General features: G+C 40.9%; 1 protein-coding gene across 1 annotated transcript; it reads left to right on the top strand.

Annotated features, from left to right (window-relative positions):
• The first annotated feature begins 3 nt into the window (after positions 1–3).
• On the top strand, positions 4–14,723 carry slc13a5b (solute carrier family 13 member 5b). The gene is made up of 12 exons (XM_042063272.1): positions 4–134; positions 7,965–8,093; positions 8,443–8,579; positions 8,798–9,009; positions 9,167–9,341; positions 9,577–9,699; positions 9,946–10,158; positions 10,319–10,422; positions 10,632–10,753; positions 10,966–11,127; positions 12,807–12,944; positions 13,310–14,723. The coding sequence occupies exons 1-12, from the start codon at positions 126–128 to the stop codon at positions 13,433–13,435; spliced, it is 1,650 nt and encodes a 549-aa protein (XP_041919206.1). The 5' UTR covers positions 4–125; the 3' UTR covers positions 13,436–14,723.
• The last annotated feature ends 1,010 nt before the right edge of the window (positions 14,724–15,733 follow it).

Raw genomic sequence — 15,733 nt, 5'->3', positions numbered from 1 at the left:
TCAAGAATGTTCGAGATAAAGGAGAAAAAAATAAAGAAGGCGTTAATTTACAAAAACACACATTTTGTACGTAGTGATGTGATCAATTTCATAAATTGTTATAGAATTTCACAGTTTTCCAGAGTATGGATAAGGTAACGTTTCTCTAATTACAGAACGCTAATTACGCTTCACTTGCGCCTCATCACGCATTCTATCTCTATTTCATTGTTGGCAAAAATGTCACTTGCTATAGCCCTAAAATGATTTTACTGAAAATAAGCATTGACTGTATTAGGGAAAATATGGCGTAGTGTGGCATTTTATTTTGTCAAAAGCTCGCACACTCTGAGAATGTGTGTGTGCCTTGGCAAAGAGCTACGCCAGCTATGGCCTCTTAAACATGCCCTAATCTCTACCTCGTGACATATTTGTCTTCTGATCTCTGACTCCCGTGAAGGTTTTAAGAAATGCGGACAGGGTCTACTTCAGTAGGCTAATCTGCATTTCTAGAGCCCTAATTAAAACCTAGACTAAATAGGCCTATATTGTGAACGCGGAAATGCACTTTTAAACAGCCTTACACAAGCTCTTGATTTTTGCTGGTATATTTAGATGATAGGCCTGACTGTACAGCATATGAAGTAGGCCTAGCCTACCTTAATTAATACGTTTTACTCTAGCCTGTTTTATTCCGTCAAGAAATACGAATAGCCTAGGCTATACTAGGCCTACTTGCTTTTCCGCTATTAGTCAGGGGGCCTATGTGATTTCTGTGGGTTTGGAATGTTAATTTTAAAATGATGTCTCCATTTTTTTTACCTGTTTCAATCCTATTTTTTTGAAATTGTATATTTCACTATAATTAACACCATAAATTTCGCCTATGATGAATAAAGTTCACAAAACAGTTGTTTTGAACAGTATGATTGTATGTCAGTATTATGATTGTATGTCAAACAATTAGAGATAAGATCAATAACCAATCAGTTTCACCAAATACACATACTCCATTGCTGAAAGATAGCAAAAACATAACAGAATCACAGATGAGACCTCAAACAACATTTAATTCATTTACATATACGCAACATATTATCTCACCTCCACAATTTCCTCATCTGCAACTAGTCTACTAAACCCTATTCCTACTCACCTTCTTAAGACTGCTCTCCCCTTAATAGATAATGTTTTGCTCTAGATTTTAAATAATTCAATGCTATCAGAGGGGTATTTCACAAAGGCAGAATTAAGACATCCAAGATAAGTGATAAAACGAGGTTTGACATAGCGTTGTCTGGTCATCCTAGCTCAACTCGTTTCACTAATGCCAATCCAGGATGAGTAGGAGCGACTATGTCAAGCCAGGTGAAAGTAAATCAGGATGTGTGCGCGTTCTCATTTCTGCTCCAAAGTGCCCACGGGACCAGGTTAAGTGCAGAGAATAAATCCCCATGGTAACTTATGTGCCATCTCTTTTGTGAAACCAAGTCAAGGATAAATTCATCCAGGATAACCAAAACATCCCAGCTTAATCACTTATCTAGGTTTTGTGAAATACCCCTCAGGTCATGTACCGCAGTCGTTTAAGACATCTGTTATTAAGCCCTCCCTCAAAAAACCTAGCCTTGTATCAATACTGGTCCTCCTGGACCTCAGCGCTGCCTTTGACACCATAGACCATGACATACTACTTAGGCTTGAACATTTGACATCAAAGACTCAGCACTCGCTTGGTTTAGATCATACCTTCCTAACCGTCAACAATTTGTACAGGTCCATAATAAACCATCTACCCAGATTATGGTAAAATATGGAGTGCCTCAAGGCTCAGTACTGGGGCCCCTGTTGTTTAGCAGATGATACATAACTATACCTCTCCATAAAACCTGATGAATTAATCCTGTTAGCCAAACTTGACACATGTATAAGAGATAGACATGGATGACGAATAATTTCCTGCTTTTGAACTCAGATAAAACAGAAGTCACGGTTTTAGGTTCAAAAGGTTTTAGGTTTAAAAACCTAGGAGTTATAATTGACCAGGACCTAGCACTAAATAATCACATAAAACAGATCACCAAAACTTAATTTTACCATTTAAGGAACATTTCAAAGATAAGGAAGTCCTTATCTGTACCAGATGCCGAGAAATTAATCCATGCTTTTGTCACCTCAAGGATAAACTATTGCAATGCTATTACGCTGGCTGTAATAATACCCGTCTAAAGACCTTACAGCTTATACAAAATGGAGCTGCTCACACACACAAAAAATATGAATATATTTCCCCCATCCTAGCATCCTTACACTGGCTACCTGTTAAAAGTCATTGACTTCAAAATATTACTTATATCTTTTGGTTGGTTGCCTGCATTGAAAGAGGACACCTCATGAAGACGCTTTTTTGTCTGCTTCTGACAGAAGAAGCACTTATCTATGCTGGCTGCAGCTGCTGCTGAACAAGTGTACATAGTCCCTCTAGATGGACTTGATGCAGTTGCAGGTGTTGCTGCAGGTTCAGAAGATGGTCTACCACGTCTTTTCTGAAGACACTGAGTCTTGCCTGCTTCACATGACTTCTAGTAGCGAATCTTAGCATGATGCAGATGCTTACTGTTACAGGTGGATTTGTAGCAGTTCCTGTGCCAAACTGCTTTGTTCTGTTGTAAAATAACTGCACTGTAACAATGTAATCTTTGGCTGATCTGTGATCACCATCTCCAAACTCTCGCATGGACAAAAACAAGAAATTTGGCATATGTCTCTAGTGATGGGTCATTCACCAGTCCACACATCTGCCACGGGATACATAGCCCAAAATCTGTTTCTTTTAGAATATGTGTGCCATCACCTGACTAACAGAAAGACACACCTCAGAATATAACCTAACTAGACTGTGCCACCATGAACTATGAAAATGTGCTTGCTCAAATGTAGAAGGCTAGAAGGTCACTAATATCACCAACCATTAAGAACAGAGCACTATGTGCTTCAGGTTATTTGATATTCTAAATTCTATAATTGCCAGCTCAACAGCCAACTGTCACTGGGAGTGTATCTCTTTCTCTCTCTTACACACACACACACACACACACACACTCACCTGTCTGTTTGTCTATCTTACCCTTTCTTTTCTTCACACTTACATAGGCTACGGAAGGCCTTACAGACTTCAGCTGGTACTAGCTATGTAAAAGTCTATTAACTTGATTTAACAGAGATCTCTGCACTTTGTACTCTGAATGGGTGTAGACAAGAACTGGCAGAGCAGGCTAGGCCTACACTCAATCAGACTAATATGAATTGATAGTATTGATATTGAAGTATTGTTTTTTTTAAGTGGACAATTTTGAGAATTTTAGGCACAATTTCTTGTTAAAGAGATCAATCATCAGCCTAAAACTGTTTTATAATGTTGTATTGTTTATGTGGTCCACTTTTGCACACTACCTTGTAGAATATCTTGGCTTTTTGGCACCGCTATAATAGCGGCAATGTGAGGTTTATGGACAAAACACCAAATTTGACCTTTTCTGAATTTGACCTTTGATTTGGGTCCTTCAAAACCTTCAAAAAAAATGGAGACATGTTTTTTTTTTACTCTTAAGAACCCCTAGAGCAAAGATATAATGGTCTCCAAAAATTAACATGCGAATCCCACAAGCCCCCAAATTAGACACATAGGCCCCCCTACTATATTCACATTGAATAATATTAGACTAATAATAATAACAACAACCTAATAATAATAACAATTATTATTATTATTATTATTAGTAGTAGTAGTAGTAGTAGTAGTAGTAGTAGTAGTATAATGTTGCTTATGTGAGAGTGGCCTTTCATATTTCTGAGAGATTAGCCATGACCATTGCAAAAAGGTTATATATATATATATATATATATAAGCGTTTTTCATTCTACCACACAATGTTGGCTATTTCCCTGCACCTTCCAGTATCAACCACATGATGGCAATGTAAGCTGCGATGAAAACCCTTTAGCGTATGTCCACAGACAAGCGCAGCTTGATCGAGCCTGGAGAGCCTATTCGAATAGGAAAATGCAACGGGTGGATAGGTGATGGTTACATTTAGTAATCTGGCCTAATTATAAGAGAGCAATGGGTGAGGTTACCCATATGCTACTTTGACATTTGTAGCAATGATCTATAGCCTATCCTAATAAATAGCCTAGGCCTAGGCTACTTGTTTCAAATTTAAAAAAAAAAATGTAGCCTACTATTTCATTCATTCCCTCACTTCAGACTAATCAATCAGCCTGAGCCATCGTTAAGTAGCCAACTATGCACTTGCAGAGTTACAGCGATTATTCAAGTTTTTTTTTTTTTTTTTTTTTTTTAAGAAGATTTACATTCGTTCTCTCTATGCACTAGGCAACCTCTCTCCCTCCCTCCCTCCCTCTCTCCCTCTCGTCGCCTCTCTAAAAAGACGGCTCCAGCAGCATCAAACTTCTTCACGCCTGTTGCGTCTGGTCTACAGGATGGCACCATCACTGAAAGTCCTTTGGAATGTGAAGAATGGAATGATTCTCTGCTTAACACCGTGTCTTCTTCTCCCCCTTCCACTTGTCATAGGAACGTCGGTATGTTTAGATTATCCTTATATAAATTGCAATGTTTAAAAGACATTTATATATTTTAGCTAGTCTCTAAATCTGTGAAAACATATCCTTATGAGAAAGTTGCCTGTGATAACAATTATTGTCTTTATTATTTTCATTTTAATGTTTAGTAGGCTAAGTCTATTAAAACATGAATCATCAGACACGTGGGAACTATGTTGTCTTGAGGCTGGCAAATGCATAACGCATGTTAACATTTGTTGGTGTATAGCCTACTACAGGTTTTATGTAGCGTGGGAACTTATCGTCACGATTGTGCTTTCTGTGAATGATGGGAATTGTAGGCTCCTAACTGTTCGCTACACACTGTTATTTGAGGTATATGTGTTTATTGCCTAGGCCGGCAGGTAATATCTTGGATTTGTGGTGATAACTGACCATGTATTAAAAAATATTAAGTCATAGGTTTATTTATTATGACCGCCGCGCAGCGAATGTCCAAATTTCCGTCAAGGATTCCCGGGACACTGAAAGACCGGGGTAGACGAAACTTGGTGGGCATGTAACCCCATATTGTTAGCATGGAACCATCGTTTTTCGTTTTGATCTGTAGCCCCCCCGCTGGACTGCACCCCCCGAAAGGAGGGTAGGGCAGACACAGTTTTCTGTGAATATCTCGAGAACCGTAAGGTTTAGGAGGACCATTTTTTTTGTATGTTGATCTAAAGGGGCCATGTCAACCCATTCCATAACCACTCATTTTATGTATAGCGCCACCTAGTTAAACACAAAAAAAGTAAAAATGAGGTGTTGTAATCGCAGGTATCTGTGACCTAACATAGTCAAAACTGCACGAAATTGGAAGTGTAGGATCATTAAGACACCCTCTGAATGCACGCCAAGTTTCGTGTAATTCCGTTCATGGGGGGTCACACAATAAATTAATTTATGTTACTATACACCAACTGGCCTGTAGGTGGCCGGAGACAGTTTTCTGTGAATATCTCGAGAACCGTAGGGCCTAGGAGGTCCACCTTTTTTTTGTATGTTGGTCTTAAGGGGGCATGTCAACCCATCCCATTACCACTTATTTCATGTATACCGCCATCTAGTTAAAAATTAAAAAGCAAAAAATTAGGTGTTTTCATCACAATATCTCTGGCTGACATGGTCAAAACTGCACGAAATTGAAAGTGTAGGATCATTATGACACCTTCCGAATGCATGCCAAGTTTTGTGAACTTTCGTTCATGGGGGGCCTTACAATAAAATTATTTATGTGTACATTTAGTGACCGTACACCAACAAGGATTCCCGGGACACTGAAAGACCAGAGTACACGAAACTTGGTGGGCATGTAACCCCACATGGATAGCATGGAACCATCGTTTTTCGTTTTGATCTGTAGCCCCCCCCCACTGGACTGGACCCCCCGAAAGGAGGGTAGGGCAGACACAGTTTTCTGTGAATATCTTGAGAACCGTAGTGCCTAGGATGACCAATTTTTTCTGTATGTTTGCCTCCAGGGGTCATGTTAACCCATTCCATGTGCACACATGTGCATAAGCAGATATACACGCACACACATACATTCACAGTAATCATACGTATGACACATATTCAAGAATTTCTCAGAATTATGAACAGGCAAGATGGGGGTGGGGTTGTATAAAAATGATTTTTACATGTGAAATCTATGAACTAATCATGTTTTGGTACTTGTTGTGTAGCAGATACCAGTGAGAATTGAGTGTGGTTAATGCAATTTAGTGAGACAGTTAGAATCATATAGGCCTTTCAGCGTGATTTATTTTTGTGGAAAAAATGTGCTGGACTGGGCGGCGGTCATAATTTGTACCGCTCTGCGGTACATCTAGTTTACTTATATATAGCCGGCTCGCACATGCACTGTTGTTTAATCAAACATTTACCCTGAATCATTTAGGCCTACCACTTATAAGTTTAGCACTTATTACATTTGTTATTATGGGGTCTTCATTACATTTTAATCCAGCCCTTTATAGACAACATGTCTAAACTAGAACACCTGCAAAATATCATGGTCAAATCCTGGTTTACTCCTCTGCATAACTTTCATCCCTCTAACTTTACTTGGTCTTGAATGGCCCCAGACATTTGTAACCATATACAGTTTATTACTTAAGGGGAAATTATGTTAATATTACGTACTCTGACAAATGTAAGTTTTGGTCCACCATAGGCCCAGGACCTGCTCTGGCAACATATCTACCTTAATAATTTGAACTAGCATGAGGGTAATAATAATCAGTGTTATAAATTATACAATAGTACAAACAGTATTTGGGCGCTTTATCTTGTTAGGCACTGGTTATAATAACCTAATATGAGGTGTTTATACCTAGAATTGCAGTACTGCATGGGAAACTGGAAATGTGGGTATTATTTCAAAGAGACTGAAACCACCATTATTGTGATGAGAATACACATTCTAATTGTGGCCTTAAAATAACACTTGAAGTACAGTAAATACATCTAGGTGAAGAGGAGACAGGATGAATGCAGGTGATTTTCCTACAAACTGAAGAGGGCAATGAGGGGATTAATAATTGGACATATTTGTTATGATGAAATGCTTTAAAACATGGATGATTATATAGGAATAGGAATATTTATAGGAATTTAAATCACTAGAGAAAAGACAGTAACATATTTAACTCCATAGGTTTCTTTCTCTTGTATCAAGATACCTGTATATCAGTTGTAAAATTACATATCAGTTGTACTTTTATGGTCTATGTCTTCATTGAGTAATCATAACAAACATGCTTAGGCAGAGCGTCAAGTGTGTTTTCTGCGGGAAGTAAATGTCAAGCCTGGGACCAATGTGGTTATCCCTTGCTTGGCCGACAACACATTTTCTACTTGGTTGGTCAGTGAAGATTGTACGTGGGCCGTGAGAACTTTCTACACAGGCTCACTATGGTTTAGAATATGAGGGGTCTGCTGAACTTTTGGCCTCTATGGGTCTCTGAGGTCCAGTCTGTGGAAGTCCTGGATTGACCTACAAGGCCATTGTGGGTTATCTGTTGGTACTCCTTTCTGAGTAAGGCCACAGAAAACCCATGAGTGTATCGAAGCACCATATTGAAAGATCCCTTAGGGCTTGGGAGTGTTCTTGGTCACGTGATGTAACAATTGCTGAATTATATAATAGCAAAGACGATAAAGGTGAAACACAAGTCTTCAAATATGGCAATGCAATATGTTGTTTATGTCAAATAAAATACTACATTGCAGTTTACTGACAACAAACCTTTCATTCATCATTGGGACAAAATCTTCTCATCTGTTAAAACGTGAACATTTTCTGTGTGGTTTTGATTATGTGTCCTGTTCTGTGTTTTCGCTCTGGTTTACAGGAGGCATGCTGTGCTTACGTGATTGTGCTGATGGCAGTATACTGGTGCAGCGAGGCTTTGCCTCTGGCCGTCACTGCCCTCATGCCTGCTGTCCTTTTCCCCATGTTTGGCATCATGACCTCCAAAGAGGTACATCATCAGTCAACAAGACCTTTGATTCCTTATACTTATTCATTTGGCTGTCGCTTCTATCCCAAGCGACTTACATAGGCCTATGTCAATCATTACAAGGGCTAGTCTCCTCAGAGCTTGGGGTTAAGTCCCTTGCTCAAGGGCACAGCGGTGGCAGCCGGGAATTCAACCCACAACTTTTCTGGCTATGAAGTGCAGGCTTCCCATATACGGATGAAGGCTAACCCTGGAATATAAGAGAGCTTCAATGGAGAGTTCCATTGGCTTAATCCATAAAGGCCTGAAGTGTAAGCTTCATTCTGCAAATGTTCCTTGGACTTGTTTAACTTGTGAATGCTACTCCTAGGTGTGTATGCAGTACCTGAAAGACACCAACATGTTGTTTGTGGGTGGACTGTTGGTCGCCGTAGCAGTGGAACACTGGAACCTGCACAAGCGAATCGCTCTGAGAGTTCTACTTATTGTCGGGGTCCGGCCTGCACTGTGAGTGAAATGAATATCCAACGGCTAGAAAAAGAGGAATGACCTTGTCTACATTTCATGAATTAGATATCTTATTTTAGAGTTCATATAACTCATAAGTAAGCCTGAACATGTGGTTCAGACTGCGGTCCTGTGCCTATATGACTACAGCCACTGTCCATTCAGGCTCCTGTCTTGGTGTTCCTCTGACCTAGCCTGTGTCCCTGGTTTCACCGTAGCTTGATGCTTGGTTTCATGGGAGTGACGGCCTTCCTGTCCATGTGGATCAGTAACACGGCCACAACGGCCATGATGGTGCCCATCGTGCAGGCTGTGCTTGAGCAACTCAACACCCATGAAATGGAGATGCCAGAGATCCTCTCCGCTGAGGAGCCCAACCACCCAGCTGAGGCCGAGTACAAACAGTCTGGGAAGCAGAGGGATGGGCAAGGTGAGCAGCAGCAACATAAAATAACATATAATACCCAGACTTTGAAACAGACATGTTCAGATCCAGATTTATATGGAGTGTGTCACACCAGTACTTTACAGACACAAACCATAACATAACACATTTTGTATTAAAAGTAAGTGTCTTTGTACTGCAGTGGTAGTGAATGGGCTAGATGCATCAGTGGAGGCCACCAGGCGGATGGAGGCCCAGGAGAGAAGGTGGATGTGTAAAGGCATGACCCTGTGTGTTTGCTACGCTGCCAGCATTGGAGGAACAGCCACCCTCACCGGCACTGGGCCAAACCTAGTACTCAAGGGCCAGATGAACCAGTGAGTAACAGTGGACACCTACCCCCTGCCTCACACACACACACACACACACACACACACGCACACACACACGCACACACACATGCACACTGACTTAGTCTGCACACACTTAAGTGTAGGTCATCAAGCATTGCATAGAGTTGCGTGGGAGATGTTGCGTCAGTACTTGTTGAGATTATGGTATTTCTCTGTTGTCTTGCCTTCATAATTCTTGTGGTTTGAACCGCTCCTCCAGGCTCTTTCCTCAGAATGGCGATGTCATCAATTTTGCCTCCTGGTTTGGCTTTGCTTTCCCAAACATGATCCTCATGTTGACCATGGCCTGGCTCTGGCTCCAGTTCGTCTTTATGGGATTTAAGTGAGTGCACCCAACATCCTATGGGACTAAACTACCTCCGGAACATAAAACCACACTCCAACAGGCCTATCATCTAACTGTGATATCTCTTCTCCTCATATCTTTCTCCGATGTTCCTTTCTCACGCTTTCTCCACCACAGTCCAGCATCAAGACCACATCACAAAAGTATTCTCTTCTAACTCTGATATATATTTTTTTCTGTCTCTCTCTCTCTCTCTCTCTCTCTCTCTCCACTGTCATGTAGCATCAAGAAGACATGGGGCTGTGGTGCTGAGAAATCCGAGAAGGAGATTGCTGCCTACAACGTCATCCGTGAGGAGCATCGGCAACTGGGGCCCATGTCCTTTGGCGAGTTGAGCGTGCTGGGTCTCTTCACCCTGCTGGTGGTGTTGTGGTTTACCCGCGACCCTGGCTTTGTGGCAGGATGGGCCACCCACATGTTCAACTCAAAGGCAGAGTATGTGCCTCAGTGATCTGACCTATTGTACCTAGCCTAGACAGGTTGGCAGGGGTCAGCTCTAGACATAATATCAATAAACTACCTGACTATTTTAGTTTCTGTTGAATGAGGTATTCTGAAGATATTGTTTGTTTTGGGTTGACGTTTAAACTTTCAGATACGTGACAGATGCAACTGTGGCAGTCTTCATTGCTGTATTGCTCTTCGTCCTCCCCTCAAAACCACCTCAGCTAATGCAGTGGTTGTCATGTTTTAACGCAGGTGATTTTACAATCTCGCTCTGGACTCACACTAAAAATACACAAGTAACTAACAGAAAAAAAACAGACATATATAAAGCATCATTATATATTCCATCTCATTTCATCATTGAACTTCTCAGGTTGGCTTGATACAGTTTGAGAGGTTCATTTTCCTTTGAGAGGTTTGCTGGCTGTCTCACAGACTGATTTGCTTGTGTCTCTCCACAGACTCGCAGGCCACACCTGCTCCTGTCCCAGCCCTGCTCAGCTGGAAGGTGGCCCAGAAGAAGCTGCCCTGGAACATTGTGCTCCTTTTAGGAGGAGGGTTCGCCCTAGCCAAGGGTAGCGAGGTGAGCGCTGACAAACTATTCAAAGATCTTTTGTGTTTTTAACAACATGCTTTTGCACGTTGCATGCTGTTCAGTACACACAGGTAGCATATTTCTTTTTCCTGCTACATGATTATAACTCTCATCATTTTACAACTATCATCAATTGTGAGTCACGTCAGAAAATAAAGAAACCGAAAGATCCAACCCAATCTTTTCTTGGCTCTATCCAGCTATCGGGCTTGTCTAAGATGATGGGAAATCACTTGACCCCTCTACATAGTATTCCTCCCTGGGCTATAGTCATCATCCTCTGCCTCCTGATCGCTTCGTTCACCGAGTGCACCAGCAATGTGGCCACTGCCACACTTTTCCTGCCCATCCTGGCCTCCATGGTAAGGGCTTCTGATGTTGTCTTCCTAAATGGAACTGCAAGATTGACCTATGACCTTTTTACTATAAATAAAGAAAAAAGTTGCATCATAGTTAGAGTGTGTGACAAGACATTTTTCTTTGTTTTTTGAGTCTTCACTTAGTCTGTCAGCACATAAGTAATCTAGATGTGTGTTTTTATGCATTGTCTAAGTGGCTTCTAAAAAAATACAATGCACAATATCACACAACCAATCATCCAATCAGCAAAAAAATCCTTTTTAAGTAAACCAACTGAAACTTGCTACTGAGGAAGCTGGGGCAGTAAAATCATTCATTTCACACCATTGATGGATAATAGCGCCACATTGGTGTGGTAGCCAGCCCAGTGCGTGCCCCAAGGAAGCGCTTGCCAATGGGAGAGGAGCGTTGAAATGCCGCCCAGCAGACAACTGGCCTGGATTTACATGCTTGAATGCCCATTCCTGTCAGCTGAATTACTTAGTGGCCCCTTCCTCTGGGCCTCTTCAACCTGTGTCACAGTGTGTGAGTAAGGGCGTGCGTGCATGTGTGTGTGAATTTGTCTATGTGTGTGTGTGTGTGTGTGCGCGTGTGTGTCTGTGTGTGTGTGAAAGTGTGTGTCTCCATCTCTGTGTCCAAGTCACCCCATTCCATTCTGACTGATTGCATCACTGATCACCATTTGTGTATTCAGTGAGCAGCTCTGAGTGTGGAATGTGTCAAGTGAGGGTATTGAGAATGAGATTTATACAGAGCCAAAGCCAGTTGGGGGTGTATGAAGTCTCATAGACACCCTCACAATAGAGAGAAAGAGCTGGGAATGTATAGTAGTAGTGTGCCAACAACCACTGATTGCTCTTGTAGTGTAGTGTGTGTGATTTGGTGTCCATGAGAGTCTCTTTGAAAGAGCGTGTCAACCAACAATTTTCTAGCGCCCATAATTACTTCAGATCTGAACAAATGTATTGTGTGTGGTGGTTTTGAGAGCACTCATTATGAAGTGCCACCACCAAATCGAAAGTTCCTCATAATGGGGAGAGGTTAGAAATCTTTGTTACAAGAATTTCAAGACCTGTAAAAGCCACATTAGAAAAATGATTACATAGAATGGTTATGAATGTGTATACATGTGTTTTGAATGTTTATTTGAAGAAGGTCTGTTTTAGATGGTTTTCAGCACATAACTGACACACCGTATTTGGAAACCAATGGTGCTCCCTGTTGCTGTTGCTGGTAAACCCAAACAATTGAGCATTGTCTTTATCCTTCAGATTAAGCTAAAAGCAGGTGGTGTCTATTGTTAATGACCCCCCCATGCCCAAGAAATTGACGTAGAATGTGTCAGCTCTTACTGTCTGGCTTTACACCACATGAGCGTGGATCATGTCTGCCATTTTTGCAGACATGAGTCAGTTTTGGTCACATTGTCCAGCCACGTTGCTGCTTAATTACACCCACTTAATGAAAGTCTTGAGAACTGCAAGCAAGTACTTTTAATGAAAGTCCTCGGGCGCAGAAAGCCAGCACTTGGATCTGAGTTATGAGCCGGTGATTATGGCCTGTGGAAAAGCAGAAAAAAGCATAGCACCCAAAAAAGAAGAAGCCATAGTAAGAAGTTCTTTTGAGACAGCTCAGCTGGATTTCTGTGTGTCGTGCTAACAGATGTTCCTTTTGATTTCAGTCCCAGTCCATTGGAATGAACCCTCTGTATGTCATGGTGCCCTGTACTCTCAGTGCCTCATTCGCCTTCATGCTTCCAGTGGCCACCCCTCCCAACGCCATTGTGTTTTCCCATGGCTACCTCAAGGTCTCCGACATGGTGAGTTATTTCTCTGTATGTGCACCAAAGCCATATAGTGGAAAACGGATAAGTGGTCCAGTAGAGGCCACATAGTTAAGGCGGAAGCCATCCAGCCAAGTTGCACCGTGCCATGAAACCACTATTCATTCTGAAGTGGCCGCAAGGCTTTCATTTATTGTGAGATCACTGTGTAATTTGAATGTGAGTGTTCCTTGTTTTTTTCCTCCACAAAACTTTATAAGCTCCCGTTTTGTTCTTGTGGCCTATATGACAGTTCGCAATCCTGCCCCTCAGCCCACAGAGCCATTGTGACATTTCATTATAGTGTAATTGCTTTTTTCAAAAACTTGGCAAGTCATATTTTGTTGCCTCATCTCCCGCAGGCCAAGACTGGCGTAGTGATGAACATCATCGGAATAATCTGCATCACGCTGTCCATCAACTGCTGGGGGCGGGCCATGTTTCACCTTGACTCCTTCCCTGCCTGGGCCAACATGACTGCCGTGTGAGAGGCAGCGCTGGCAAAGACTCATGGGAAAGTGCTCAGGGGTGCTGCTCTTGTCCTCTTTATCACCGGGGACCTGAGAGGAGTGAGGCGGCACTGAGAGACTCTCAGGCTGACTGGGAGAGGAGGATGCTCCAGAGTCTGTTTGGTCTGCTGTAGTGTCACTCAGTCAAGCTTGTGTAGTCAGTCCTGTAGGATAATGTTTAATTGACCTATTCCAGATATGCTGTATTATTTAGCATCTTAAAAATATCTGGACGTGCCTATGAAAGTATTGCAAAAAGGTGAAATGTTTTTAACTGGGTTTTAACCAGGTGCTTTGTTTTTTTCAGTGACATACAATTGGACTTGATGTATTTGAAGTGTGAACTGTGTCTACACAGTCATTTTTACCTAATATTCAGCTTTTTACTTAAAGATAAAAAAGAGTGAACTATGTAATGGCTTTGCTTCTAGGTTGCAATGCATGGGGAATCTCAATCCTGCATTACTTCGTCTTGAGTCAGTAATATACTATGCATTAAGTAATATCTGTATTTTTCAACTTTTTACATTTGGACTATTTTGACATGGTGCTAAACGGTTCCTAAATTCTGTACATGCATTACAGACTATGTGCCTTCAAGACTTGGTGCTTATCATGGCACTTAAGAACCAGCCCCTGCAACCTACTCGCTATTTTATAATCTATGCTTCCGCCATTTGCAATGTTTGAGTTTTCGTTGTCTTAAATTATTCATATGGATTCTTTGGCATTTCAATGTACTTTCCTACTTTCCTACAATGTACTTACTTGGATAATTTCCAAGTTCCAATGCATTTCAAATCCCCCATAAGATACTGTATAAAGAATGTGTATGCCATTGATATGATCATCCAATTTTAAGTCAATGCAATGAAAACTGAACAAAGGTGTGAATATGTTGTGTTGTGGATATTTATTATACACAATGTATAAAATATATTGACACTTTATGAGATGTTGCCATTTTGAACCACAACTATCAAACATGTTATGAAAAAATGCACTCTACTTATACACAATTGTCATATTTGACCAATACAGTATGTCATGATTCAATGTCTTCACTTTAACATTTATATTGAATGGTTCTCCATAGCATTTCATGTGTTTTAACAGTATAAAATTACATATGCAATGTACACATCTGTGATTAACTTTTTATTAATAGTCTGCTCTGAAAAGACAAGACAGACTAAGGTGTGTACTGTATATGTGTGTGAAATTTAAGTCACAGGCAAAAGGATTTCAGTTTCAACTGAGTCACCTAAAGGTCACTTCTAATAAATCATTCAACCACTGACTCCCATGCATTATGTTTGCCTTATTTTAAAAGATAATTACATTCGAGATACAGCTTAATTACCACTGTCCTCTCATGTAAAATTATAACTCGAATGCTTGGCACAGGGTTCCCTAGAGTCACCAGAAACAATGGTTTGTATGGTTTTGTGCATGGGTAATTCTGGTAGTGGTAGGTAGACAGTGACATGTGTGACCAGGGCCAGGGTTGGTTCTAGACTGTGTGTCAGCCAAAGGAATTTTCCATTTAAAAAAATATGTCATCTGGTTATAGAGATGTTCCTCTGGTAGACTTTGTCCTTAACCCCTACGTCCTCCAACCCCACCCCCACCCCCTAGTGGCTCTATGGATGACTACTGTACATCACAATTATAGCTTTTCCTGGGGTTGCATAAAAATGTGTCTGTTTCAATTTCAGGCCTTTTGATTAACTCACAACAATCTGAGCCCTGTGCATGCTGTCACATACATGTACACTAGTGCTGGATATTCATTTTGTCCCATATACACTCTTGTCCCACAAATGTTTAAGCCATGAATGCCAATATCCAGCTGGTCACTCACACAACCTGACACAATGTCCACTTTAATCAGCATAACACATACATGCCTGTTACTACAGTAAATCTTCTAATTAATATTTTGAGCATTGAGTGTATATAAGATTAGAGTGCTGTATTAACCAAATTAACTTCTGTTTTTTTACCACTCTTCAACACACTGCCCCTTAAAACAAACCATATTACACTGAGAGAGGGGCATTTGGATATCAAAGTCAAAGTCAGCTTTATTGTCAATTTCTTCACATGTTCCAGACATACAAAGAGATCGAAATTACGTTTCTCACTATCCCACGGTGAAGACAAGACATATTTTTCCAATTTAAGTCCACAGACAAACATAACATTCAAGTAAACAAAAAAGTAAGTAAATAAGTAAATAAGAGGGCACATATAATAATGAAAAAATAAGAGCAG

Source organism: Alosa sapidissima, chromosome 15 (assembly GCF_018492685.1).
Source record: "Alosa sapidissima isolate fAloSap1 chromosome 15, fAloSap1.pri, whole genome shotgun sequence".
Taxonomy (NCBI): Eukaryota; Metazoa; Chordata; class Actinopteri; order Clupeiformes; family Clupeidae; genus Alosa; species Alosa sapidissima.
Note: the sequence above shows the minus strand (reverse complement) of the source record. Positions and strands in the feature narration are given on the sequence as shown.

What these genes read in the sequence shown, in the direction of transcription:
- slc13a5b (XM_042063272.1), top strand. An exon ending in ATGTTCAACTCAAAGGCAGA is followed by an intron (nt 10,159 to 10,318) that starts GTATGTGCCTCA and finishes TTAAACTTTCAG; the next exon opens with ATACGTGACAGATGCAACTG. An exon ending in GTTGTCATGTTTTAACGCAG is followed by an intron (nt 10,423 to 10,631) that starts GTGATTTTACAA and finishes GTCTCTCCACAG; the next exon opens with ACTCGCAGGCCACACCTGCT.